This window comes from Papio anubis, chromosome 4, assembly GCF_008728515.1.
Source record: "Papio anubis isolate 15944 chromosome 4, Panubis1.0, whole genome shotgun sequence".
In the NCBI taxonomy this organism is placed as follows: Eukaryota; Metazoa; Chordata; class Mammalia; order Primates; family Cercopithecidae; genus Papio; species Papio anubis.
Window position 1 is genome coordinate 82,375,207 of NC_044979.1, and position 26,339 is coordinate 82,401,545.

At 34.3% G+C, this 26,339-nt stretch overlaps 1 protein-coding gene across 8 annotated transcripts in view; it reads right to left on the reverse strand.

Annotated features, from left to right (window-relative positions):
* Positions 1-16,435: 16,435 nt before the first annotated feature.
* The window catches only part of VWDE (von Willebrand factor D and EGF domains), a 161,316-nt gene continuing 151,412 nt past the window's right edge, over positions 16,436-26,339 (reverse strand). For 7 of the 8 annotated variants that reach the window (XM_021935984.2, XM_021935983.2, XM_021935982.2 and 4 more), the window contains 6 exons: positions 26,088-26,183; positions 22,953-23,048; positions 22,764-22,859; positions 21,907-22,002; positions 18,998-19,101; positions 16,436-16,742 (listed from right to left, as the gene is read on the reverse strand). In XM_021935984.2, coding sequence (XP_021791676.1) covers positions 16,728-16,742; positions 18,998-19,101; positions 21,907-22,002; positions 22,764-22,859; positions 22,953-23,048; positions 26,088-26,183 — 503 coding nt within the window. In that variant the 3' untranslated portion in view covers positions 16,436-16,727. The remainder of the gene's footprint in view (positions 16,743-18,997; positions 19,102-21,906; positions 22,003-22,763; positions 22,860-22,952; positions 23,049-26,087; positions 26,184-26,339) is intronic. The other variant, XM_021935981.2, reaches the window with a different exon arrangement.

Consider the following 26,339-nt stretch of genomic DNA (forward strand, 5'->3'; position numbering starts at 1 on the left):
CAAAGTAAGGCGTGTTGGTGTGCTAAGCACACTGAACAGAAAGGCTTTGGAAAGACCTCAGAAGGAAGGTCTGACTTTGTCCCACCCTCCTGTCTCCAGCCCATCTTCATTCACCTAAGCAATTCATAGAAACCAGAGTTTCTTTTCTTCAAAGTGAGTCATAGAAACTAGAACTCTTCTCCCCATACACAAACCATAAAACCCAGAAGCGTCACTCACACTTCTCATTTCTCCCTTGAAGATCCTCATTTCAGAGGAGTGCCATCCAATACTTGAAAGAAATGCTACACAGAGAGCTTAAGAATCAGAACAGATAGGACTTGTGAGTTTCCCCCTTCAGTTACCATTAGATTATATTCTTTTATATTAGGTGAAACACTTATCCAGTTACATTCCTACGTGGCTGTTCATTTTTCATGGAACCTAAGTATAAAAAGAGATAGTTTTCCTTGGGTCTTTGGGTCTTCATTTCTGAAGCCTCTTGTGATTAAGTAAAGTTATTATGATTTTCTCTCATTAACCTGTCTTCTGTTATAGGAATATTGGCTGTGACTTTTATGATTGGTGAGGATACGTATTATATCTTTCCACCCTAGTATTTACAAAGGAATTTCAGTTTGAAATTAAATTTAAGTGGTACACATAAAACCTAAGATAGTTTGCAAGTACAGTAGAAAAAGATTAATTAGAAAAATATTTTATTTAAAAAACAGGATTGCTATAGCAATATCAATCAAAATAACCTGTAAGCAAAAGTATTATTAGGAATAAAGAGCTTTTATTTAGAAACAGCTTATATAATGTTAAATGCATGCCAACCATTGTTGTAGGCATACAAGCAGGCTTATAAGTATTAACTTATTTAATTCTCATTTCAATTTTATTAGGTAGGTATTGTTTCTATTTACCTTTCCATCTTTTCAAGCAAGGCAATGGATGAAGGAAGCTTAAGCAATTTGCTCAGTCACACAGTTAACAAGGAGAGAAGTCTGGATTCAATCCAGAAAGCAATCTGGCTCCAGGGTCCTTGAACTTAACCACTATGCAATGCTGTCTAAGAGGCTTAGTTAGCAAACTATAAACTTGTATGCACCCAATTTAATGGCCTCAAGCATTGAAAGAAAAATTTGATAAAACTATAGGGAAAAGTAGACAAATATAAAATAATAAAGACATGTTTCAATACATTTTAAATTAATAAAAGCTTAGGAAAGCAAAACATTAGCAAGACAAAGAATTAAAGAATTCCTAACTAGAGGAATCCGACAAGAGAAAGAAAGAGCATGCAAATTAGAAAGAAGTCAAATTATCTTCTTTTGCAGATATGATCTGATATTTTTAAAAAACCTTAAAGAATCCACTAAAAAAATACTATTAGAACTGTTAAACAAATTCAGTAATGTTGCAGGATACAAAAATTAACATAAAAATCAGTAGTACTTCTATACATCAACAGTGAACAATCTGAAGCAGAAATTAAGATAGTTGTATTTACAATGCTCTAAATAAAATACCTAGAAATAAACAACCAAAGAAGTGAAAGCTCTCTATACTGAAAACTATAAAACAATGATGAACAAAAACAAAGAGAACACCAAAAAAGGGGAAAGATATTCCTTGGATTAGAAGAATCAATACTGTTAAAATGTCCATACTACCACAAACAATTTATAGATTCAATGCAATCCCCATCAAAATACCAATGGCATTCTTAAAACATAGAAAAAATAATCCTAAAATGTATATGGGACCACGATAGACCCAGAATAGCCAAAGCTATTGGCAAACAGGTGTATGAAAATGTGATCAGCATCATCAAGCATCAGAGAAATGCAAATCAAAACTACAATGAGATATCATCTCACCCCAGTTAAAATGGCTTTTATCCAAAAGACAGTCGACAATGAATAAAGATGACAAGGTAGAGAAAAAGGAACCTTTGTATACTGTTGGTAGGAATGCAAATTAATACAACCACTATGGAGAACAGTTTAAGCAGAATAACCACTCCTATGTTTATTATTGCAACACTATTCATAAGAGCCAAGATTAAGAAGCAACCTAAGTCTCCATTAACAAATGAATGAATGAATAAAATGTGGCACATGTACACAATGGAGTACTATTCAGTCTTAATGAATGAGATCCCATCATTTGCAACAGCGTGGATGGAACTGGAGGTCATTATGTTAAGTGAAGTAAGCCAGGCACAGAAAGATAAACTTTGCATGTTCTCACTTAGTTGTGGGAGCTAAAATTCAAAACAATTAAACTTATGGAGACAGAGAGTAGAATGATGGTTACCAGAAACTGGGGAAGGTAATGGGGGAGGTGGGTAGGCAGGGATGGTTATGAGTACAAAATTATAGTTAGACAGCATGAATAAGATCTAGTATTTGATAGCACAACAGAGTACAGTCAGCAATTTATCATGCACTTAAAAATAACTAAAATAATATAATTGAATTGTTTATAACACAAAGAAAGGATACAAACTTGAGGTGATGGATACCCCATTTACGCTGATGTGATTATTACACATTACATGCCTGTATAAAAGTCTCTCGTGTACCCCATAAATATATACATCTACTATGTACCCACAAAAATTAAAAATAAAAACAAAAGAATTGAGTGACAATTTAAAGTTCTAATATAACAGAAATTAATACATTGTGCATCCTTTAACAAAACTTTATAAAAGGCAAGGATAATGTATTGGCTATGTACTGATGAACAAATTACTGCAGAATGTAGTAGCTTAGAACAACACACATTTATTATCTCACAATTCCTCTGGGTCAGGAATTCAGGGTTGGTTTAACTGAGTGCCTCTGGCTCAAGATCTCTCATGAGGTTGCAGTGAGGGTGTTGGCTGTGGTCTTATCTAAGACAAGCCCTGGGTATGATCCACTGCAAAGTTACTCATGTGGTTCTTGACCTGATTTTATTCTCTCAGGGCTGTTTTGACTGAGGGCCTCATTTCTCCTGCCTGTTGGCTAGAGGGCTCCCTCAGTCCCTTGCCTTGTCGGCCTTTTATAGGACAACTTCAAACTCACATCATGGCAACTGGTTTTCCTTAGAGCAAGCAAGAGAAAAAGGGAGTGAAAGTGAGAAGGAGAGAGAGAGGAAGAAAGAGAGAGATGAAAGCTATAGTTATTTTATAACCTAATATCAGTAGTAGCATTTACTACTTTTTTTCATTGTATTTGTTAGTAGTGAGTCACTTCTAACAAGTGTAGTTCACTATGTAGGGAAAGAGATTACATAAGGGTGTCAATACTGGAAAGGAGGGGTTATTTAGGACCATCTTAGAGGTTGCCTAGCTCAGGTGATTAACACAAAATACAGCAGGATTTTAATAGAAGCAAAGAAATCATCAGTACAATTGTATTGACTTTGGCATATTTCTGAGTTGGATGATTGAATTGTGGGTGTCCATTTTGTTATGCTTTATCAGTTTACAGATGTAGTACTCTTTTCTTTTGTATATATAAAATGTCACTATTTTCAAAAAAAAAAAAAGGTAGTCATCATCTTCTAAAATAAAACAAACCTCTACCTATATGAGACTGACCTCTCGATAATTCCAGTTTTTACTGAAAATTAACCATTGCATTTCATCTGATTTGAGTTGTTTGGAAAGTTGCATCATTCCCTGTGCACCTCAAATTACCTATATGAACTGAACAGTGCATTTTAATTCTATCTTTAAAATAAAATGTTCATTAATTCAATTTGAACTCTCATAAACTCAGTCCTTTAAAAGTTTCAGAATTTTTACATAAAAGGCACTCTACAAACTTCTAAGTAGGAAACATTATTTTATGGTATATTTGCTTCCACAAATTTAGGCAAATGTGAGCTTTTTGCTTAAATTATTCAATTCTAAACTCTCTGCCATAAATGTGACCTGTAAATATTTAAACTAATGCAAACAAAAGAACTTGGTTTTATAATTTTAATATGTAGTATGTCTCTCTCCCACCACCCCCTTGACTGGTGTTATCAGAAATATAGTTTGATAACATGAATCAAGCTAATAACATTAGCTTATGACTGATTACCTGTCCAGTTTGGCCTGATACAAAAATTCTGTGTAATTAATTTTAATCTTACAATAACACTGGTGGGACTGTAGACCATTTCCCTTAATTTAAATACATAATTTCCAACTTTAATACATCTGCAATAATGAAATGTCAAAATCGTTTACTCTGAAAAGAGTATAACTACAAGTACTACAACTAAAATTTTATATAAATAATATTAACTTTTTAAATTAATTTTATTGCCCCTTTTGAATTAAGAAAAAGAATGCAATGATTCTTTAATTTTCAACTCATGTTATTCTTAATGTCTCTAAATGGGTATTTCCAAAAAGCTGCATTGTTTAAGGCTAATTGAAGATTCTGCAAAAGATACATTATGAAACTCATGTAAGATAACTGTAAAAATTTTAAGCAGTACAAATACATATAAAGTAATACATAAAATCTACTTCAATCACCCCTTACCTCCCAATCCTACTCCCCTGAGGTAACCAATCTTAAGTGTTTGGTACCAGTCTTTTTAGACATTTTCTATAATATTAAAAACTTATGTGTATTTACATATATATGTAGGGGCCAAAGGCTCTTGGAAGATTCTCTGAAAAATCAACTCCCAAAAGGCAGATTTATAGAAGAAAAGGCATACAAATTTATTTGACATATATACATGGGAGCTTTCAGAAGACTCAAGGATATAGAAGAAATTGTCCATGTTTATGTTTAGGTTTTGGATAGCCATGTAGAAACATGATTGGACAAAAAGGGCAAGATGTAATGAAAATGGGCTGAGTGGGGAAACTGGCTGTCTAGATTCTTCTGAGCATTCATTCCTTCCTTGGTGTAAGGAAGAGCCCTCTCTCGAATGGGGGTCTCATGATCTACAGTCAAACAAGGTGTGTCAGATAATTTCTTTATGGCCAGTTTTTACACAGAAAGGCAAGGGAAAATTAGAGTAATATTATGAGGTTTTATGACTGGCTTTGGAGAAAGGGGGCTCTGGTTTCTGTGACCTGCCTTGGGGAAGAGGGATTCTAGTTTTTATGGCTATCCTCCAGGGAGAACAGGACTGAGACAGGGGAACAGGAAAAGGTCAGAAAAAAACTGCTCTGAGGCTGCTGTGGAGGCCTTCATTTTAAGATACTCTTTTCTGAGCCCCATCATATGCAAACATATGCATTTTTAAATTGGAGTATACTACATTTATTGTCTGAAATATTTCTCTCATCTTTTCCTCTAACAAAGTCATTTTCATACAATATGAGATATAATTCTACATTAACGATTGCTTTATTGGCTATATAGAAATCTCATGACTTGAAATATAATGATGTAACTATTTTCCTATTAATAGTCACTTAATATTTAATTATTTTATAATTGTTATAATTTATCACAATCATTCTATAATTTTATTTATTTTTACATTTTAGTATTAAAAACCATGCTACAATAAGTGTTTTTGGTGATAGAATTTTGCTCTAATTAAGCATTGTCTCTCTTAAATGGCTATTTCTAAATTTCCACTGATTGGACTCCTTTTATAGCACTGCTCTTAAAGGGGAAATAACTCTAAGTTTGGTCCTCAATGAAAGGTTACACATCTTGATTTTAATTTGTATTTGTTAATCTAATTAAATAAATAAATTATTGTTAAATATTAGCTGAAGTATTCAGGACAACTTCAACTCAAATAAGTAGCTTAAAAATAAGAAAAACGCTAAGAAGGTGGACGTTATGTGTTCTCACCATAAATACAACTATATGAAGTAACGCATTCACCAGCTAGATTTAACCATTTCACAATGTATGTATACTACAAATCGTGTTGTACATGGCAAATACCTATACTTTTATGTCAATGAAAAAATAAATTTGAGAAAAAAGAAAGTTGATCGTGTAGTTTATCTATTTCAGCACAAAAACTGTAATATGGGAGTTTAAGCATGTTTACTTTCTCTGACAGTTTGGTAGGTATAATAAAAAATTTACCCTGTTTTTTTAAAAAATGAGTAGCAGTCATTTTAATTAATTGCAATGTGGCTTTTAAAAAGAGCTTGAGGCCTAATTAGTTAAAATCTTACATGTGTATTTTCAGCATGAGTTCTATTAGAAGCTAAAAACTGTTTACTCATTTATTTTTCAACCATGCTCATCATTTTAGAATTCCCTGATGGTGGGGAAATCTAACGTTCTTTTTCCAGCAAGTTGTCTTACTGCTGCTTACTAATAGGTACTGGCAGAGCCTGTAATCTGCTTGCCCACAAAGGTTAGAAATGAATTTTGGCATTTTGGTGGAAACTCAATAGTTACCCACTTGGAAGACAATAATAGTGCTCAAAACAATGAGATATATAAATTTCCTCTTAATTGTCTGACAGTGGTTGGAAGGTAAGTCACCCAAGCAGTGCTGACAGGCATTACTCTGAGATCTCTGTTCTCTCATCTGAGAAGAAAAAAACAAATTCCTTGGCACCCTCTTCTTTTCTAGTGCAAATCTAAGATTGGAAGCTTTTTTTGAGCATATTATGCATCAGGACTTGATCATTAACTGGAAACTACCTTCTGTCCTCTCTAGTCCATTGCCCCTCTTGAATCTAGAAAAATCCCACCCTTGCTCTACACACAGAGCAAGGCAGACAGCCCAGGGACGACCCTCAAAGTGAACAAATTAGGTTTTGTTCTGGTAATACAAAATTCCGTTTCCTCTAGTTATTTTTTTTATGGAAATAAAAATAAAACAAAAGTATATTTTTCAAAATATTTGCCTATAATTTATGTAACTTTGTGAAAATACCCACATGTTACACCAAACTCTATTGCTGCCTTGCAATATTTTCTTGGATTGAACCAGCTGGTCTCCTTCAAGTCTTCTGTGTAGGCCACTATTAGAAATGAGTGGTCAGAATATATTTGTCTGTAATGTTTAATTTATTCCATCTGTAATGCTGCAGCCGGGGTATTTTACGGCATTAAACTGGAAATGGCTTGACTCCTTGATATGGGGAGATAGATCTCAGGTCAAAACCCAAGAAATAATTGACTATTTTCACAAGAAGAGGGTTGAAAAATAATATCCTCACCCTCCTACAGTCCTCAGAAAATATCAACCAGCAGTGAGAATGCATCATCAGAGAATGCTGATGTAATAGGCAGACAGATTAGGGGGATGAAGTATCACGCAGTCACCATCTCCATTAACATTCCTATGTTAATAGGAGGAAGCATCAAAGTTGTCCACAAAAAATAATTGACAGGTCTTGGTGCCTAAAGATACAACTTTGAGCCATGAAATAAGCAAGCCCTAATAATTTCCCTTCATTTAGTAATCAGAGCCCTCAACTAAGAAAGGAACCTCTTAGCTCGGGTAGCATTAAAACAAAACAGTAAAGAAAGTACAGATGATTATCTTGAGATCTTAGAAGAAGAAACCAAACTAAACCCTAACAATATCACTTGACCATGTTAACAAGGATTATAACCAGTTTGTTGGTGAGGAAGATTAAAGTTTGATAATAGAATCTACTTTATATACATTGCATCTATACCTATATGTCTGATCTATCATCACCTGTATATCTAATCTATCATCACCTGTATATCATCTATCTATGAAATTAGAAAATAAATTTGGATAATTCTCACTATGATGTGTATGTCGGTTAAGTTTTATTATTGTTCTCAAGCTCATAGTGTCTCAAATCAAAGACTAGATACAGTCATGTACAGATACATAGTTGGGAGAAACCCACTTACTTCAGACAAAATTATGGTGTCAAGAAGAAGCATATTTAAGAAAACATTCCTTAAAAAGACTTTATTTTCTGTCAGGGAGTGCTACATATTGACTTATTATTTCTCAGTGACAGTGGAAAAGGTATAATCTTAAAATATTTGAAAGTGCTGGCTATCTTCACAGTTTGACTTTTCCATGTTCAGTGTATACAGGAAGTAAAAAATGTTTTCTGCCCAACCTAATACTACTTAGAAAAATTTTAATCTCAGACAAATTCAGAAAGTCACCAAATCTTCTAAGGAAAGTGGTATCTTTTACAAGCACAATGAGAATTTTTAACTGCTCTCAGACAAGTGGCTATAATTATTGGAGATTATCATGTATAACTAAGACTCTAGGCTCACAGGAAAAACTGATGTCATGTTAATTACGAAGAATTTTATTTTTGAAAAATGTCATGTTTGCCTTAAATATTTAATATGTTCTCTTATCAAAATGAGTTACTTAGGAACTGAGGATCTAGCACCATCTGCAGGCAAAATAAGCTAATTTCACCTGGCAGTAGAAACAATTTTACAGAAGTTTAAAACAGGTTAAAATTCTTTCAACAATGATGTATAAGTCTGTCCTTACAATAAAAAAATAAATCGGAATGCTACCTGCTTTGTCCTCCCTTTCTTTTATTCTCTCAAAGCATCTGCGGTGGCCGTTGATAGAGTACTGTAGTCTCTGAACTGGTATGCTTAAGACTACAATGCTCTTGCCAGGAAGGGCCCCATTTTGGTCAGTGAGGGAGGTACATCAACTATGGCCCACGGTATTTTTAAAGACCCACAAAAATGTTTCCTGTCTTTTAAAATCAGTATTAAAAAACTTTTAGGTCAAATAAACTATTTTAATATATGATATTAACATATTCATCTTTAAATCAGCCCAGTTATAAAATATACTTTTTGATATTTTTAAATGGAAAGAGGGATCTGTGAAGACAAAAGTGCCTAGAGCCCACTAAGGTCAAAAGGGGTTTTTTTGGAGGCTGATTGCTAGAGTCTAAAGAACTACACAGGTGAATACGGAGGGTAATCAACTTAACCCTGGTAAACTACTTAGAACACGGGTTGGCACACATTCAACTCTCAATTTCAGTCATTATATGCCAGCTGTCTTTAGCCGTCTTAGTCTGGTTCTTACTACTTACATGCCAGAGTTGATTTAAAGTTTATGTTTGCATATTTTATTTTGTTTTTAATCTCACATCTTGTTTAATTAGTGCTTTTTAAAGTTAATCAGTGAACAAAATTACCAATATATAGTAATCATTGGAAAACTCTAAAATCCAAACAGAGGAGTTTTCCTGTCATTTCTTCAGCTGGTATGACTGATTCATTTTTAGCAACAACAAAAAATAATAAAACGCATGTGTTAGGGATTTAGATAACAGCCATTGTGAAAAATTATTTACAATTGTATTAGTCCATTTTCATACCACTCTAAAGAACTACCTGAGATGCTAATTTATAAAGAAAAGAGGTTTAACTGACTCACAGTTCCATATGGCTGGGAGGCCTCAGGAAACTTACAATCATGACGAAAGGCGGAGGAAAAGCAAGCACAATCTTCACAAGGCAGCAGGAGAGGGCAGGCGGGGGCGGGGGGCGGGGGAAAGTACCACACTTTTAAACCATTAGATCTCGTGAGAACTCACTCACTATCACGAGAACATCATGGGGGAAACCACCTTCACGATCTAAGCACCTCCTACCAAGTCCCTCCCTCGACACATGGGGATAATAGTTTGAGATGAGATTTGGGTAGGGACACACGCAGAGCCACAGCATATCAATAATAATCTCATTTTAAATTTAAAATTACACAGTATTCTTATGACATAAATATTTTTATCCCTATTTTAGAAATGAGGGAATTCATGTATAGAAGGTGGTAAAGCTCTCTGTGCAAGTCCACAACTGTGGTGAGGTAGAGCCAAGATTTGGGATTGAATTAAAGTGCAGGTGCACCCGACTCTGAAGCCTCAGAGCAATGTGTCCTGCTGCTCTCCTGCCGCCAGTTCTATTTCTACATGGTGCTCTTAGCAGACACCTCTCCACAGACAAATGTATATCCACAGCTAGAACAAAACGAACTGGTAATTCACAAATTCTTCTTGAAGTGTGTTTTTTTCAAAATATTTTTGTCCAATAAATTAATAAATTAAATACCTCATTTTAACAGTCATATTTTTATCAATCCATAATGTGGATGGAAAAGTGGAAATATCTTTAATAAATTATCAAGTGATCTTGAGTCATTAAACATTCTTGGCTTTTCCTAAAAATAGATGATATTATGTAGTTAATAGGACTTGGTGTCAGATATGCATTCAAATACAATCACGGCAAAGTGTAAGCAGCAGGGTATTTAAAAAACAATTGGAGTTCTCTAGGCTTTGGTGTTGTCATTTGTAAAATAGAGAGAAATCTTTTCTCTCAAAAACTTGAGTGTCTGAAAGATTAATATTAATTAAAATCCCTACTATCGTGCTCAATACATTTTGGTTTTCTTTCTTCTAATTATCCCCACTTAATTTATTTAATTGATAATCACATAATTGGTCTACTTCCACTCAGGAGAGCACTTCTGATTTTTATGGTGTGCTATTGAATAATTACAAAAATAAAGTGGATGCTGAGTGAAGAGGTTATCATACCTAGCAGTCTTTTGACAGAAATATTTGTCCACAGTAGTTTTAGTTTACCTGCCTTCGATAAATAAAATAAAGCAAAAATTGAAAATCTTTGACACGTGGAACTGAGTCCATTAAACCTCTTTCTTTTGTAAATTGCCCAGTCACAGGTATGTCTTTATCAGCAGTGTGAAAATGAACTAATACGATGAACTTCCCCACAACTTAGCAAACAACCAATTCCATCTTCCATGACTCTGCTGGCCCTGATCTGGGCTGATTACCTAGGGATGGTCACTGGTTCACGCCCATCCAGTGCTACCAATTTCTCTGAGATTTTTCTCATTCAAGACTTTTGAACTAAATTACATGTTTTCTAGTCAATGGGTGGCAGTAATTGGAACAGAAAGATCATCACATTGATCTGGTGGCCACATTGAATCCTGAGGAAAATCAATAAAGAACAGCAATGGGCAAAGAGAATTAAAGATTTACAGGGAAGCCAACAAGAGACAATCCATGCAGCTCCAGAAGAGAAAAGAATGAGTCTTTTGATTGCTTCCTGGCTCCCATGAAACCCAGCCTCACTTCTTGTCTTGAATGCTGTATCGTTTTAATCAACCACCATGTTTATTGAGTTGAATAAAAGAAAAAAACCTTAACTCGATGGCTCCCACCTGGAAAAGGGAAGGCAGTTTTCATTAAAGTGGGGCTGTTAGGAAAAAGATAGAAAATTAGGAAAACTGAGGGTAGTTTCCTACTCTTCATTGCCAGGGATAGGTAGCAATCCAACGTATCTGTCTGCTGCAAACTTGTCCCGGCCATTACAAGAATGACCGTTCAAAGGAAACAGAGTGTCAAGGATGCTGCCCATAGTTTTCAACATCATCAAAGAGTTTAAGCGTTATGTGATAAAGTCCTTGTGAGGCAAATTGAAAACTGGAGGAAATAAACTTGACAAGAATTGTCAACAGATCAGTTTGTGCAGCCTGTTTTCTGAAATTAAGGGCTGAGTTAGGTGAAAAATATAAGTCACCTGGGAATAAGTCTTCTTATTCAACATTAAATATTAGTGATTTTAGCACACTTGCTTTACTGCTGTTTACAAATATCTACTTCATCAGAGAAGGAAAATGTATTAAGACTTAAGCAATGTTTTTTAAGAGATGGGGTCTACGTTGCCCAGGCTAGAATGCAGTAGCGATTCACAGTATTCACAGACTCAAGTGATCCTCTTGCCTCAGCCTCCCAAGTAGCTGGGATTATAGATACAGAAAACTGCCACCACCTGACTTATGCAATCTTTAGGAATTTTGCCAGACTTTTTTTTCTACAAACAGGAATTGAGTTGATATTTTCAGTATCTTTTGCAAACGATGATTGAGGAAGCATCAGCGGCAGTGCTACCCAATATCCACTATATAAACATTGATTAACAAGCTCCACTTAGATTCCCTACTTTGCTTTCTGTGAACAAATAGCCATTCTCCTCTTTTTTAAAAAAACAGACTCTTATAATGTTGTTTATTATTTACTTCTTATTTATAGTTAATATCATTTTAGATATGCAGTACAGTATATCTTCTTTCAGGTTTTCTGTATTGTATTTCTCCCCCTATTTAACATGTTGTTTAATATTTAGGCCACTGCAGCTCATTTTAGAAGTAACTGGCATACATATTATAAGTCACAAAAAAATTATTAAGTGGCATAAAGGCAAAATACTATATTAATTTGATGAATATAAATATGCTTGGTTTAAACCCCAGCATGTAAGTCCATCAAAAATTACATAATTGTGGTGGATTTTTTATAAAATTGAAAAAATACATACAATATGTCTATATTGTCATTATGGGTTCCAAATATCCCCAAATAGTTTTAAACTGAAATTTTAAATTTTATCATGTATTTCATTTCAATGTTAGCAAGAATAAGCACAAAACAGTCAAACATATTAACTAAGCAAAGTCTATAGTCTGAATTCTTTATAAGAATTCAGCAAGAATAAACACTATACTCTAGCCTGGGCAACATAGCAAGACCTTATTCCTAATAAATAAATAAATAAAATTATAAGATAAATATTGAAAGTTATGTATTTTCAATTACTTCTGCTTAATTTTTAAACACTCACTATTTTCAAAGTATTTTCCAAATAGACTGTGAATAAAATACGTTGAAATTAGTTGTTGCAAAATATCATCAAGATATAAGCCAAAAATTAAATCTTTTGCCATAAATTTATCATATTACTTGCTTTTCTAAACTCGCATTATATTCTAAACATTACTTTCATTTCCATGAGTCATTAGCTTTCATAAGGGTGATTTTAAAAATTTGTAAACCACAGCATTTCTTCATTATTAACATATGCAAGTCCATTAAATCTATTATAAATGGATAGTGTATTGATTAATATTTTAATTTTATTGAGATTCTTGATGTAGATCTAAACAATGTTTATGAAAAATTTAGTGTACATTCATGCATCACTTAATGAAGGGTATATGTTCTGAGAAATGCATGATAAGGCAATTCTGTATTTGTACTAACACTGTAGAATGTACTTACACAAACTTAGGTAGTATAGCCTACTACACATATGCTGTATGGTATAGCCTACTGCTCCTAGGCTACAAATCTTTACAACATGTTACTGTATTTGAATACTGTAGGTAATTGTAGCACAATGGTAAGTATTTGTAGATCTAAACATAGAAAAGGTACAGAAAAATATTGTAATATAGTCTCAGGGGACCACCATCATACATACATATATATATATTCTGTGATTAGCTGAAACGTCATTCATTATGCAGTGCATGACTGCATTAGTTTAGGTATCTCAGAATAAGTCTTTAAGCGATTATAACTTTTAAACCATAAAAAGTTTATCTTGAAAATCAATTTAATAAGACTATTGATAAAATTGCTATTGATAAAATTGCTATGTGGTTGTGACATTGTGAAATATATATTTGGTCTTCATCCCATTCCTGATATATAGCTCCTAAAATCCTTATAATCTCCAAAGTGGTAAGTGTCTTTTTGTATGCTAATGAGTTGACCGATGGCTGGGGACTCCTGGATAGCCCCGAGGACGGTCGGTCATAGGAAAGACCAAGACACCTTTAGGCATTTCAGCCCAGCCCTCCAGGGAGGGGAGAGAGGCTGAAGGTTAAGTCAATCACCAATGGACAATGATTCAATCACTCATGCCTATGTAATGAAGTCACCATAAAAGCCCAAGAACAAAGTTCAGATGAGCTTTCAGATAGCTGAATACACAGAGGTTCCTGGAGGAGCCCAGAGAGGGCGTGGAAGCTCTGCACCCCTTCCCACATGCTTTGCCCAACACATCTCTTCACCTGTGTCTTTTGTAACATCCTTTATAATAAAGCAGTAAATGTGTTTCACTGTGTTCTGTGAGCCATTCTAGCAAACTAATCAAACCTGAGAGGAGGAGATTGTGGGAACGCCTATTTATAGCTGGCAGTTAGAAGCACAGGTAAAACAACCTCGGGCATGTGACTGGCATCTGAAGGTGGGAAGTCTGAGGAATTGGGGACGGAGCCCTCAACCTGTGGCATCTGATGCTACTACAGGTAGATAGTGTCAGAATTGCATTGAATTAAGAGGACATCCAGCTAGTGTCTGCTGCAGAATTGGTTAATTATTGGGGAGAACTCCCCCACAAACTTCTTGCTGACCAGAGGTCACAGAAGCCTTCTGTGTTGATTGTTGTGTTGTGAGAGTATACTAGGAAGAAACTGAATTTGTGTTCTACTCATACAATTGTATCCTGAGCAAAGTTGTCAAACTGATTAAAAAAAAGTATCTATTTTCATAGTATTTTAATTCCAATTACTAAATTTAAAAAGCATTCACTTTTATCTACAATACTCCTATTTTCACAAAAGCTGAAGAATATTAGTACAATACTCTTATTTTCACAAAAGCTGAAGAATTTAAGTATACACTAAGTGTTAACATTTATTTTGCATTTGTATTTCTGAATTTCTGGTAATATAAAACATAGCGAAGTATGTTATTGTTGATGAAAAGAATCAAACTGTGTAAAATATTTGAAGAGATTTATTCAGAGCAAAATATGAGTCATCATGGCCTGTGACATGGCCCCAGGAGATGCTGAGAACATGTGCCCAAGGAGGTCAGGCTACAGCTGGGTTTTATATATTTTAGGGAGACATAATAGGTGGATTCAAGAATTTTCTGATTGGCAATTGGTTGAAAGAGTTTATCTAAAGACCCGGAATCAACAGAAGGGGGTGTGTGGGTTAAAATAAGGGGTTGTGAAGACCAAGTGGTTCTTATTTATGCAGATGAGGCTTCCAGGTAGGAGGCTTCAGAGAGATGAGATTGCAAATGTTTCTTATCAGGCTTAAAAAGGTGTCAAACTCTTAGTTTATTCTCTCCTGGATCAGGGAAAAAACCCAGAAAGGGGTGGGATTCTCTATAGAATGTAGATTTTCCCCAAAAGAGATAGCTTTGCAGGGACATTTCAAAATATGTCAAAAAATACATTTTAGGGTAAAATACTTTATTTCAGGGCCTGTTATCTGTCATGTTGGTATCTTATTGCTACAAAAAATCTGCTTTGTTATTTTTAAGGTCTCTGTTTTGATGTTAACGCTGGCGGGTTGTGCCTGAACTCCAAAGGCATGAGGGTATAACGAGGCACGTCTGACCATCCATTCCCACGACGTCCTAAACCCATGTTTCAGGTTTACTTTGGAATTCCATTACTTGAGAAGAGTTCTTTCCATTGGTTGGGAGGCTTTGAGTTTTATTTTTGGTTCATATTATGGTCTCCTAAGCAATCTATTAAAACTGCCTTTTAGTAAATACAAAATGATAAATCAAAAACTCTTTAATTCTGACATTGGATGTTAATACTTAAAGGGTCCTTAGCAAATGTAGCAATACTTTTATTCTGATCGTGTCTTACTTTATCTTACACGTTAGATATGGCTTAGGAATGCTCAAACTTTCTACTTAAAAGAAAAGAAAAATGAGCCTCTGTAAATGTATATGATTTAAGATGGTCATGTTCAAATTAAAATAACATGTTTTCTGAAAGTCAAATGAAATGTTTGAGGCAAAATATGAGATAGCAGGAAAAAGGAAACTTTATAACCCCAGGTAACTTGCAATTATTTACATCTCTGAGGCAAATCCTTTAATTATATGTGTATTCCCTGTTGTTGTTACCCACTTCCCCAACTATTCATGTATTGTAATTTAACTTTGCTTTTATTAAGCATCCACATACTCTTTTCTTGTGATATCTTTAGAAGGATTTGGTTTTGTGATCATCTCTCTCGATTCATATACCAAAATGGATCATGGTACAGAAAAAAATGGAAAGATGAAAGAGCAATCAGATGCAGACCTTTTAGCATGTCTGGTGTCTGTTTTCTCACTTTTGGGCCCAGGACACCACTGCCACTTTTTTGTAAGGCTGGGAATTACATTTTTCAGAATCCACTTGTCTGTGTGGTTCTGGGTCACAGTTTGCCAATAAGAAAAATTTGCTGGAGAGTAGGAAGATGGAAATGAAGAGGAAGTCGTTAGTCTTTTCAGAGGTGTTTGCAGCTTGATGCTTGGAAAGATGAAATTCACAGTGGCTTTCTAGCAAAAATTTGAGAATAATCCACTTTGCCTGAGACAGTTGGTGGCAGTTTTTAAAGATTCTCAAGTATTATAGCAGTTCCAGGAAAGCCTCTGAAAAGAACCTGCTTGGAGCTTTGGCCTAACATCTTCATTATTACCCACTCTGATCAGCAGTGGCTTTCCTAATCTCTAGATCCCAACCCTCATTCCCCATCCTTCAAATAGTCCTGTGAGCCCCTTGTTCTGAATTAAACATCATCTATCAGGATGATATCAAGTGGTTTCCATTAGGCTGACTGACTACTAATGATGCAGACGTAGTCACAGGGCTGAGAAAATACTCAGTTTATTAAATATTGTGAATGGATGGAATATCAGATACATCATCTTAACATGTAAATATCCTATCCCATCTCAACATCAAATTTAGATTACCTGGATTTCTTCTTTGCTTTTCTCTAATGATTACAACTGAGATCATTATATATTTTATTAGTTTCTTCAGTCTTTAAGATATTTTTTGAATGATGTTCAAATAAACTTCAAGTTATCTCCAACTTTTTCTGAACAAAACATTTCCATTCTTAAGATACAGGCTTGTAATTCATATACTTGATGCTACTCAATGGTGTCTTATCTGTAGTAGGAAGAAGGAAATTGTGTTTCAATGAATAGTATAAAATCATTTAACGCATACTCATTATTTGTTGCCTCCTTCCCTCTGACATGATACATAAAGCTCTTTTGGTTCTGTTTGCCACTAGGTTCAATACTGTTTTCATAAAATTGAAATCTAATCAAGATTATATTTAAGGTCCAAGCAGTCATAATCAAATGGAGCTTGCATACTAGGTGACTCCATCTTGGCAAAATGTTACACTTTAGAAACATCCATGCCCAATAAAACGAATTAATGTTTTAATATCCCTCAAGAAAAAACCAGTGATACTCATAATGCATTGCCCATCCTTTTCTTTCTCCACCTCTTTCTATTCCTCTATTCGATGTAATTAGTTACAAACTCTTACATAGTGCTTGCTATGTCCCAGGCACCATTCTAGGTATTTCACATATATTAACATATTTAATCCTTACAATAAGCCTATGATTAGGTGCTACTATTAATGCCATACTGCAGATGAGAAAACTGAGACTCAGGGGATTAAACCTGACTGAAATCACAGAGCAAATTAAGTGGCAGGCTCAGAGTGAGTGCACTGAGCCACAAGCAGGAGGTTATGATGCTTCCCAAGGCCTTTTATCAACCCACCCTCTTTAGCACCTTTTTCTTCCTTTGCTTATTTTCCCTTTCTCTGTGTTTCTTGTCTCTAGCCAGTAATTCTTTTTCATTGAAATTCTAGCAATCCAGTCAGTAAGCTCCATTTCTTTTTTTATCCACTATCTCAGGTTGCCTGAGGAAGAGCCAGGAGGTAGTTAGCCAGCCGGAACCCTCCTTTGGGGAAGGTAAGGAAGACGAGAGCAAAGGATGGAGTTGGAGGTTCTGTGGATACCCATGGATGGTGGTTGCTTTTTTCCCCACTAAAGAGAAATTTACGTTTTAACCTATGTGTGGGAGCCAAAGAAATATCGAGAGCAAGTGAAAAAAAAAAAAAATGACACCAGTGATCAACAGAATAAAGCTAGAATGAGATTGAAGTTAGAAGCTTGGGAGAGCAGGTTACAGTAGAACAGGACATATTGTGCTCATGCTTAGCCTTTTCTCCCCTTTTCCTTCCCCATGGCCTTCTGGCATTTTTTCCCCTTAGTGTGATTTCAAATGCATTCTCAGAAGCAACATTAATGGGGATAAAGATGATTTGCTATTGATCATATAAGGAAGGATTCAGATGGCAAATACATACATAAAATAGAATATAGAGCAGCCACTAGTTTAGTACTGTCAAAGTGGAGTTAAAAAGCTTTAGAGGTCCTAGGGTTTTCTGTGCCATAAAAATCTCACATCAAATCAAATCAAATAATATGTATTTAGGCTGCCTTCAAACCCAAGGAAGCTGAAGTTTTTATTTTTATTTTTCTCAAACAATATTTAATCAAATAAGTACTCAATAACTTTTGCTTTCCAGTTTTCAGACCATAGCCCTGTTATGGTCTGGTTATTTTCATAATGGGAGCCAATCCTACAGGATGACACCAGTGCTCAGAGAAAACTATACATATATCCATATTGTCTCCAAGCCAGATTGATCCATATCGAGCTTCAAGAAGAAAATTTCTAATCAGTTGTCAAATTCTAGTACTCCAGCATACTTTTATATTCATGACCCTGGGGCATTTTGAAGTACTAAATAGCATATAATGACTTTTTAAATTACAACTCCTACAGATTAACTTTAAGACATTTTTGAGAGGTTTGCTGCATTTGTGTGTCTGTGTGTTTATATGAGAGGGAGAGAGATTATTAGAGCTACCCTTGTGTGTATAGGAATTAGGACTGAAATAATATTTCGGCTATTGATATTTGGAAATCTAAGATTAGAGACCAAACAAAATGCAGTTTAATCTTCTGTGAAGAAATAGGATTGCAGAAACTTTTTAAATATGTGTTTTATAGCAATGGCTCTATAGATAAGTGTCTTGAATCTATTTTGTGGAATATTTGCTGTCTCAACTACAGTGTCATGAAATACTGCATTACATTGGACAGTTATATTTATACATTGAAATTCCTTAAAAACACATCAAAGTTTTATATAATAACTCTACCATAACACAAAAATGATACAATTTTTAATTTTAGAGGCAAATAAATGCTTTTATTTTTTATTTTGGAAATAAGAGAAAATAAAACATTGATTAGTAGCAATTACTAAGTAGAAGAGATATGCAAATGTCAATGTCTAAAATTTATTTTCTCCTTAAACTTTGAAATACCTGTATTTTCTTCTCACATGTGACTCCAGAGTATTCAGTGCGGCAGGAACACACATTGGGAAATATGCATCTGCCCCCATAAAGACATTTTGGGTTGCAAATTGCTGCAATACACAAATTTTTAGAATGACCATCTTTTGATATGAAATGCTTGTGACATATTCTATCCTAGTGGTCTGAGGCTATATGGTGATTGGACACTAATGCAGTCATAAGAATCTATTAATGGACCATCAATGAATGGATCTGTTCTATGCACTCCCATCTTTCAGAGCACACGTACACATCAAAAACAAAGCACCCAAAACTCAAACAACACTTTAGGAATTCTATAAAGATATTATTAAAAGAAACAAAAATTTCATTGACTACATTTAAAAATATTTGAAATATATCTTTTTTTCTAGAGGAGCTCAAGGCATTAACAGAAGATAGCATCTATCATTTGTTTTTTAACATTAAGCAAAAATTTAAAAGAGACAATCCAGTACCGGGTAGTGTATGGAGAATTTGACAATTTTTATACTATCATTGGAAGTTTAATGTGAAATAACTCGACTGAAAATTTCTGAAAGATACTCATACTGTCTATATCATACATTTCTTCCTTGAAGTCTTTCCCAAGGCAATTAAAAATACCTACATCTATCTCAATTATCTCAATATCTCAATCTAGTTATCATCTACCTGTAGAAAGAAAATACTTATAATACTTAATAATAACTTGTAAATAACTAAAATGTTAAACATAAGGGGGAGGCAAAATGAATTTTTGTAGTATTTAAATTATGGAGCTTAATATATTGCTTTAAATTTTGTTTTTAAATGACATAAATTCTTTCAAGTAATATTGAGTGAAAATGAGCATACCATAAAATTATATATACTAGTTATTTTTATAGGAGAAATACTGCTTCAATAGCACATACTTGAAGCTTACACATTCAAGAATAATATGCCCTGGGCCGGGCGCGGTGGCTCAAGCCTGTAATCCCAGCACTTTGGGAGGCCGAGACGGGCGGATCACGAGGTCAGGAGATCGAGACCATCCTGGCTAACACGGTGAAACCCCGTCTCTACTAAAAAATACAAAAAATTAGCCGGGCGAGGTGGCAGGCGCCTGTAGTCCCAGCTACTCGGGAGGCTGAGGCAGGAGAATGGCGTAAACCCGGGAGGCAGAGCTTGCAGTGAGCTGAGATCCGGCCACTGCACTCCAGCCTGGGCGACAGAGCGAGACTCCGTCTAAAAAAAAAAAAAAAAAAAAAAGAATAATATGTCCTTTAAGATAAATGCAACAGATAGATATCATAGATTTGAATTTTTATTACAACAATTTTCCAACAGATGGTAGTAACATATTTTGTTTAAGAAATATCAATATATTAAGACAGTTTCTCAATAGTTCGAAATAAAGAATTTGAAGTAGGATGACTTTTAAATTCACATAAAAATGCTGCAGGATGCAGAAACAGGGTGCACAGCTTCAGGCTGTGCTCAGACAATCTCAATCTGCAACCACTGAAGCATATTTCCTCATTAATGTGCTTTTAACATCTTCTCATCCTTCTCTCTTATGGTCCATATAGAGCTTACTCCAGAACAAGCAGCCCAAGTCAAGGTTGCTAACTCTTTTTTTCTAGCATTTTATCACATCTAAATTCCAATTTGGATTATCAATATTTGAGCACACATTTTTTTTTGTAAATACCAGCACTTGATAGTACTTTGATATATTTTTCTAGGATAAGAAATGTATAAATTACAATGGCAATTACTAATAAAATAGGGTCTAAGAGTCACAAAAATTACATGCAAAATTTCTGGTGCATGGAAACAAGGGTGTGGTTCATAAGACATTGAAATGGAGGGTACGTTATTTCTAGTAAAAAGGCATATCATAATAAAACTGTGTAATTTCAGTTTACAATACACTTGGCCATCAATTTTTCAATTATATAATTATTAACCATTTGGAAATATTTTGAGGAATTTCAAGTTTTTCCCATTAAGTTAATAATAGGTAATATGTTAACATGTTATTGCAAGTTTCCACAAAATATTTCAAAATTGCATAAAATTTGATCTTCCTCTATGTCTTAAGATTTCACCTATGTAGAAATTCATGACTAATATTGGATGGAAATATACTAAAACTCTAAAAAAGAAACCGAAAGTAATTCTGGATGGTGAAATTTAGAGTGATTTTTTAAAAAATTATTATTTATTAATTTATTTATTTTTGAGACAGAGTCTCTCTCTGTCGCCCAGGCTGGAGTACAGTGGTGCAATCTCAGCTCACTGCCAGCTCTGCCTCCTGGGTTTAGGCCATTCTCCTGCCTCAGCCTCCCGAGTAGCTGGGACTACAGGCGCTCGCCACCATGCCTGGCTAATTTTTTGTATTTTTAGTAGAGACGGGGTTTCACCATGTTAGCCAGGATGGTCTCAATCTCCTGACCTCATGATCTGCCTGCCTCGGCCTCCCAAAGTGTTGGGATTACAGGCGTGAGCCACCGCGCCTGGCCTAGAGTGATTAATTTTTAATACATTTCAATATTTTCTAAGGTATCCATGATAAATATGTATTTATCTTATAATATGAAATAGTATTTAAACTTCTATATATCAACGCCTTCTTTGACCCACCTGGGAAAACTTTATTGGTAACGCATAGACCACAATTTGAAATTATCTCTGTCACACAAACTATTAATATGTTATACTACACTTTCTTCTTTTAAACGGATATAAAATTTAGTAAGTTTTTGTTTTATTTCAAAAATCATTTTTTAAAAAGGATCAGCATGTTGGAGTTTTTGTCCCCCTATGGATTTGTCCTATAGCTATACTTTAATTATTATAACAGATTCCAATTCAGAACATATAGTAGGAAAAGCATCCTGTGGGCTTACGTATTTGACACTGCACTCCTTCCCAGGAGGAAGGACAATGGCATATGCTGGGAGCAATGCATTCACCACCGTTTCTACATTTCTGCAAGCAGATAGCTGCCAATCGAAATATAAACAAGTTAAAATTTTAAATTACTAGTCAAATCCTATCCATAACCCACGAAACTTTTCATTAGAGGAAACAAAAAGAAATAGTTACAGGTAAGTGATTAAAGAATTTTTTTCCCTAATATTTTATCAAGAACACTTTTGAATGTCACTACATATTCTTGGAAAATGTGACCTTAACAATTGCAAAATGTTCCACTGTCTGAATGTGTCGTGATTTAACTTTTCTCCAATTGCTGGACATCTATGTTGCTTCTCATTTTTTCACTTTGATCAAAACACTCTAGTAGTGGCTAATTTAAAATAATTTATAGAAAGGAAAAAAAATGAAACATTTGAATAAAGACGGCCACCCTCAGGAGCTAACCAGTCTGAGTGGCACTGTTACCTCCTCTTGGAAAACTCAGAACTGGATGGTTTGAGGTGGGGCCAAGAAGTCAGTAATTTTTTAAAACCTTTCCCTGACCCCGACTTCGGGACTTATTTATCTTGTTATTTATCTTGGCAAGTGCAGTAGAAAAACTGAAAAATACAATATATCCTCTTCTGCTAACCTGAAAGAATGAGTTCAGAAGAGTAAAAACTCTTTCTGTTTCAAAAAGGTATCTCCTAAAGCAGGAATAAATATGCAAAAATTTTAAAAAGACCAAGCAAGCAAAAGTGAAAAAAAAAATGCTCTTTGTTTTAAATTCTGTTTTACATTCCCATGAAAGACGAAAGTTTCAGCGTTTTAAGAATATTCCTCTTACGTGTGTTGCATCGTTTCCCACTCCAACCAGAAGGACAAGAGCAAGTGTTCGGTCCCACACATTTTCCTCCATTCATGCACATAGGATCACAGATGCCTTAAGGTAAAAGCATGAAAAGTCAGCCCTTAAATTCAATAGTTTTGTCTTTGCTTTACCTGTAGTTGACAAATATATTTAGTGATGTCTTACTTTTTTGGCATCTCCTACCAGTGTATCCTTCACGACAGATGCACACATTATTTCTCATGCAGTGGCCACCATTCTTACAGGGAGGGTGACAGAAAGCTAAAAGAACACATAGCAGTAATCTGTGAATATTACATATTCAATTATTACATATGATACATTGCATCATGTGCTTTTCATCAATGTGGCCATAAGGCAGAGAAATGTGCTATTAAAATAAAAGATCACTCATTAAACCTGTCCTTTCTAAATCATGAAATGCAATGCTTATATCTATAAGCTGCTAGTGGGTTAGCACAATTTGAAATATATTGGTTAAGTGTTCATAACAAATTGAGTCTTTCATATTACAAAGAATATATTATAAACTTTAACTTATGTTTCACTATACAATAAAGCATGGAATGGTCTAGACAAAACCCAGAAAATAAGTCAAAACTTAGCTCAAAATAAGAATGTGCCTGTTCTTGTGGAAAATAGACAAATCTCAACACTTTTCCACACACTTAGAAAGCATTTTTAAACTAACTTTTCAGTACTTACTGAGATTATGAAGGCAGAGCTTTATATGTGACTTATTCCTGTGAATGCTTGCTAAAAATCTTTTTAACAATAAATCCTTCGCTTTATTCAGAATATTTGTTAGATAATTTTGAATATATCTTACTGGTAGCTCCTATGTGTTTAATTCTGTTTTATGAAATGCAGAGGTTAATATGTATTAATTTTATGAGCGGGTTATGATTACTTCATGTTTCTTCCAGGCATGAAAATTAAATGCAGGCATTTCTTTTAAGTAATACACAGGAAAACCTGTCTAGAAAATTTAAAATTTAATTTCTTCCTAAATAATAAGTAAATAAATGTTAGCTTGTATTTTAAAAATAAATTTCAAATTAACTGGTATTAATAAGACTAGTGTGGACTGACTCCCAGTTTGAATTAATAGTTGCTTTCTTTATTTCCAAAAACTGTAAGAAAAATTCTACTGTTTTCAAATAGATTTTTGAATGGAAATAATATAGATCTTCATAGTAACAATATAACTGCAAGTTTTTAGCAAACAGTTTCCAGTATTTTAGGGTGAACTTTTTTTGGCTCATGTTTGAGTCTACTGTTATTTCTCTGACATTTTATTGATACTTTTTATTGGTAGAGAAATGTTCTTACATTTTCCACTCCCTATCCTTCATACAATTTAAGATTATTATTTATTAGAAAACGTATATTCTTTCTACTATGAAAACTCCATAGGAAATGCCTGTGGTTAGGAATTTAAAAGTTAAAAAAGCTCCACAAATTGTTTATGATGGGTAATCTTGCTGTAATTAATTATCCACAAAAACTTGAGTGTATAAATAAATTATTTATGCAAAAAAGTATATATAATTAAAATAATACATACAAAGGGCATACAATTTAAGCCTGGCCATGTCTACCCATTATCCCACATTAGGAAAAGGAGGTTTATGAGAAAATCCACCCTCCACATTTATTTATGAGATCTATAGGCCTCATTCTGTCACCAAACCCTAAAGTGGGCTAAGTAATTGGATTCACTCTCCATGTGAAATCCAAGAGGTGAAGCAAATTGGAAGGTGTATTTAAACATCTCTCCGGCCATACATCCTAAGCCTTGCTTACTAGTTTAGTAGTTTAACTGTTTTGTGATGTTTCTAGCTCAATTTCTATCTTCCTTTTTAAAAATTCTATAGTGCACACAGTATATGTTTTTCATATGACTTTATATTCCACCTAATTTTATTCAATCACTTTCAATGTGTGTGCCATCTTCCCTTCCCACCATTTAGGCTCACAAGAAGATGAGATCTAATAAGAATTACATGTCATAGCAACTGTCTAGATCATACTTGAAAGCCAGGAAGTCTGAGCCATGGAGCCTTTAAGTAAATTTCCATACCAGCAAGAAAGTCGTGGAGGCAAGCTAATTGTAAAACCTACTCTCTTCACACAATGATAATCTGTTTTCTGGCCCTTAAATCATGGAATATGTTCAACAGATAATTTTTAATTCAGTTTAATAATTGAGAGATTTCTTCTTTTATCCACTTATACAACTGGCATATACATTTTAGACAAATTTTCTTACTATATCTTACATCTACTTCAAGTAGCATGAAAGATGTAAAGTTTTCATTTCCTTCCTTACATTCTCCATTCAAAACTACATATACAACTCTTTAGCATGGATTTAGCCATAGTCTTCTAGTTTTCAAGATTTCCCTTAACTTAGTCTTCACTTATTTCTGTTTCTCCAACTGCTTCTTCAAAAGAATATGAATTACAGGAACTCATTTGCTACGCCCGTATATCCTGTGTTAGCATGATGGCTTCTTTTCTGCTTTATTTCCATCCTAAGAATCCTAGCCAACATCCAAAATAAAATAAATAGAATTGCAAATCAAAGTGCATTGTGGCAAGGAACATCTGAATTTTAGGAATTAAATTATGGAAATACTCTGACATGTTCTATAGTAAAAATCTACTCTACATTTTTTATAAACTCGAAAATATGAAGATGCAGAAAATACACATTACGTATTATTGGTTGACATTAATTCATACCCTCAAAACATCCCCATTATTCTGAAAATAACCTGTAACATTAACTATATGAGGGAAAGTGTTAAAATAATAAGTCGTGAAAGAGAAAAACAATGCATTTTTATGTCTCTGTATCTTCTTGCATAGTGCTGTGTGTAGGTGATTCTTCATAAATGTTTAATGAAACTAAGGTGAAAAGAGATTATGGGATAATAGTGGACAGTAGATTGACTATAAATCAAACATTTTTGCTGTATCACAGAAATGACACAATTTCATTATAATAGACTACAACAGGACTTTGCTTATTTGTTTCACACCTTGGTACTACAAAACTGCACAGAGAGGTGCCAAGGTATGAGCTTCAATATTTTGAGTAAATGTAACCATTTTACATAATAACTTTGATATAGTTTTGTAAGCTAGTAATTTGGTGGGCATACTTGAAACATTACAAGAATTCTGGGGGAAAATTGCATCTTTCCCTTTGAAACTTGTCTCATGTTTACTCAGAGCTCTGTTGATGTCTAACTTTCCATTTGCCCTTTTTACATACAAAGAAAGATTAATTACCATTCTGACACTGTTCACCAAAGAATCCATTTGGACAGAGGCAAGTGTTTGGCTTATTACACGAACCACCATTGAGGCAAACAGGGTCACACAAAGCTAATAAACAGCAGGAGGAAAAGAGACCATAAAAGTTTTATTATTTAAAAAATGAAAGCTGCACAGAAGTACAAAATGGTGCATAATGAAATATTTTATTTTTACTGCAAGTAAAACCCATAATGTATAATTAATTAGACTTTGCCAAACATAAGA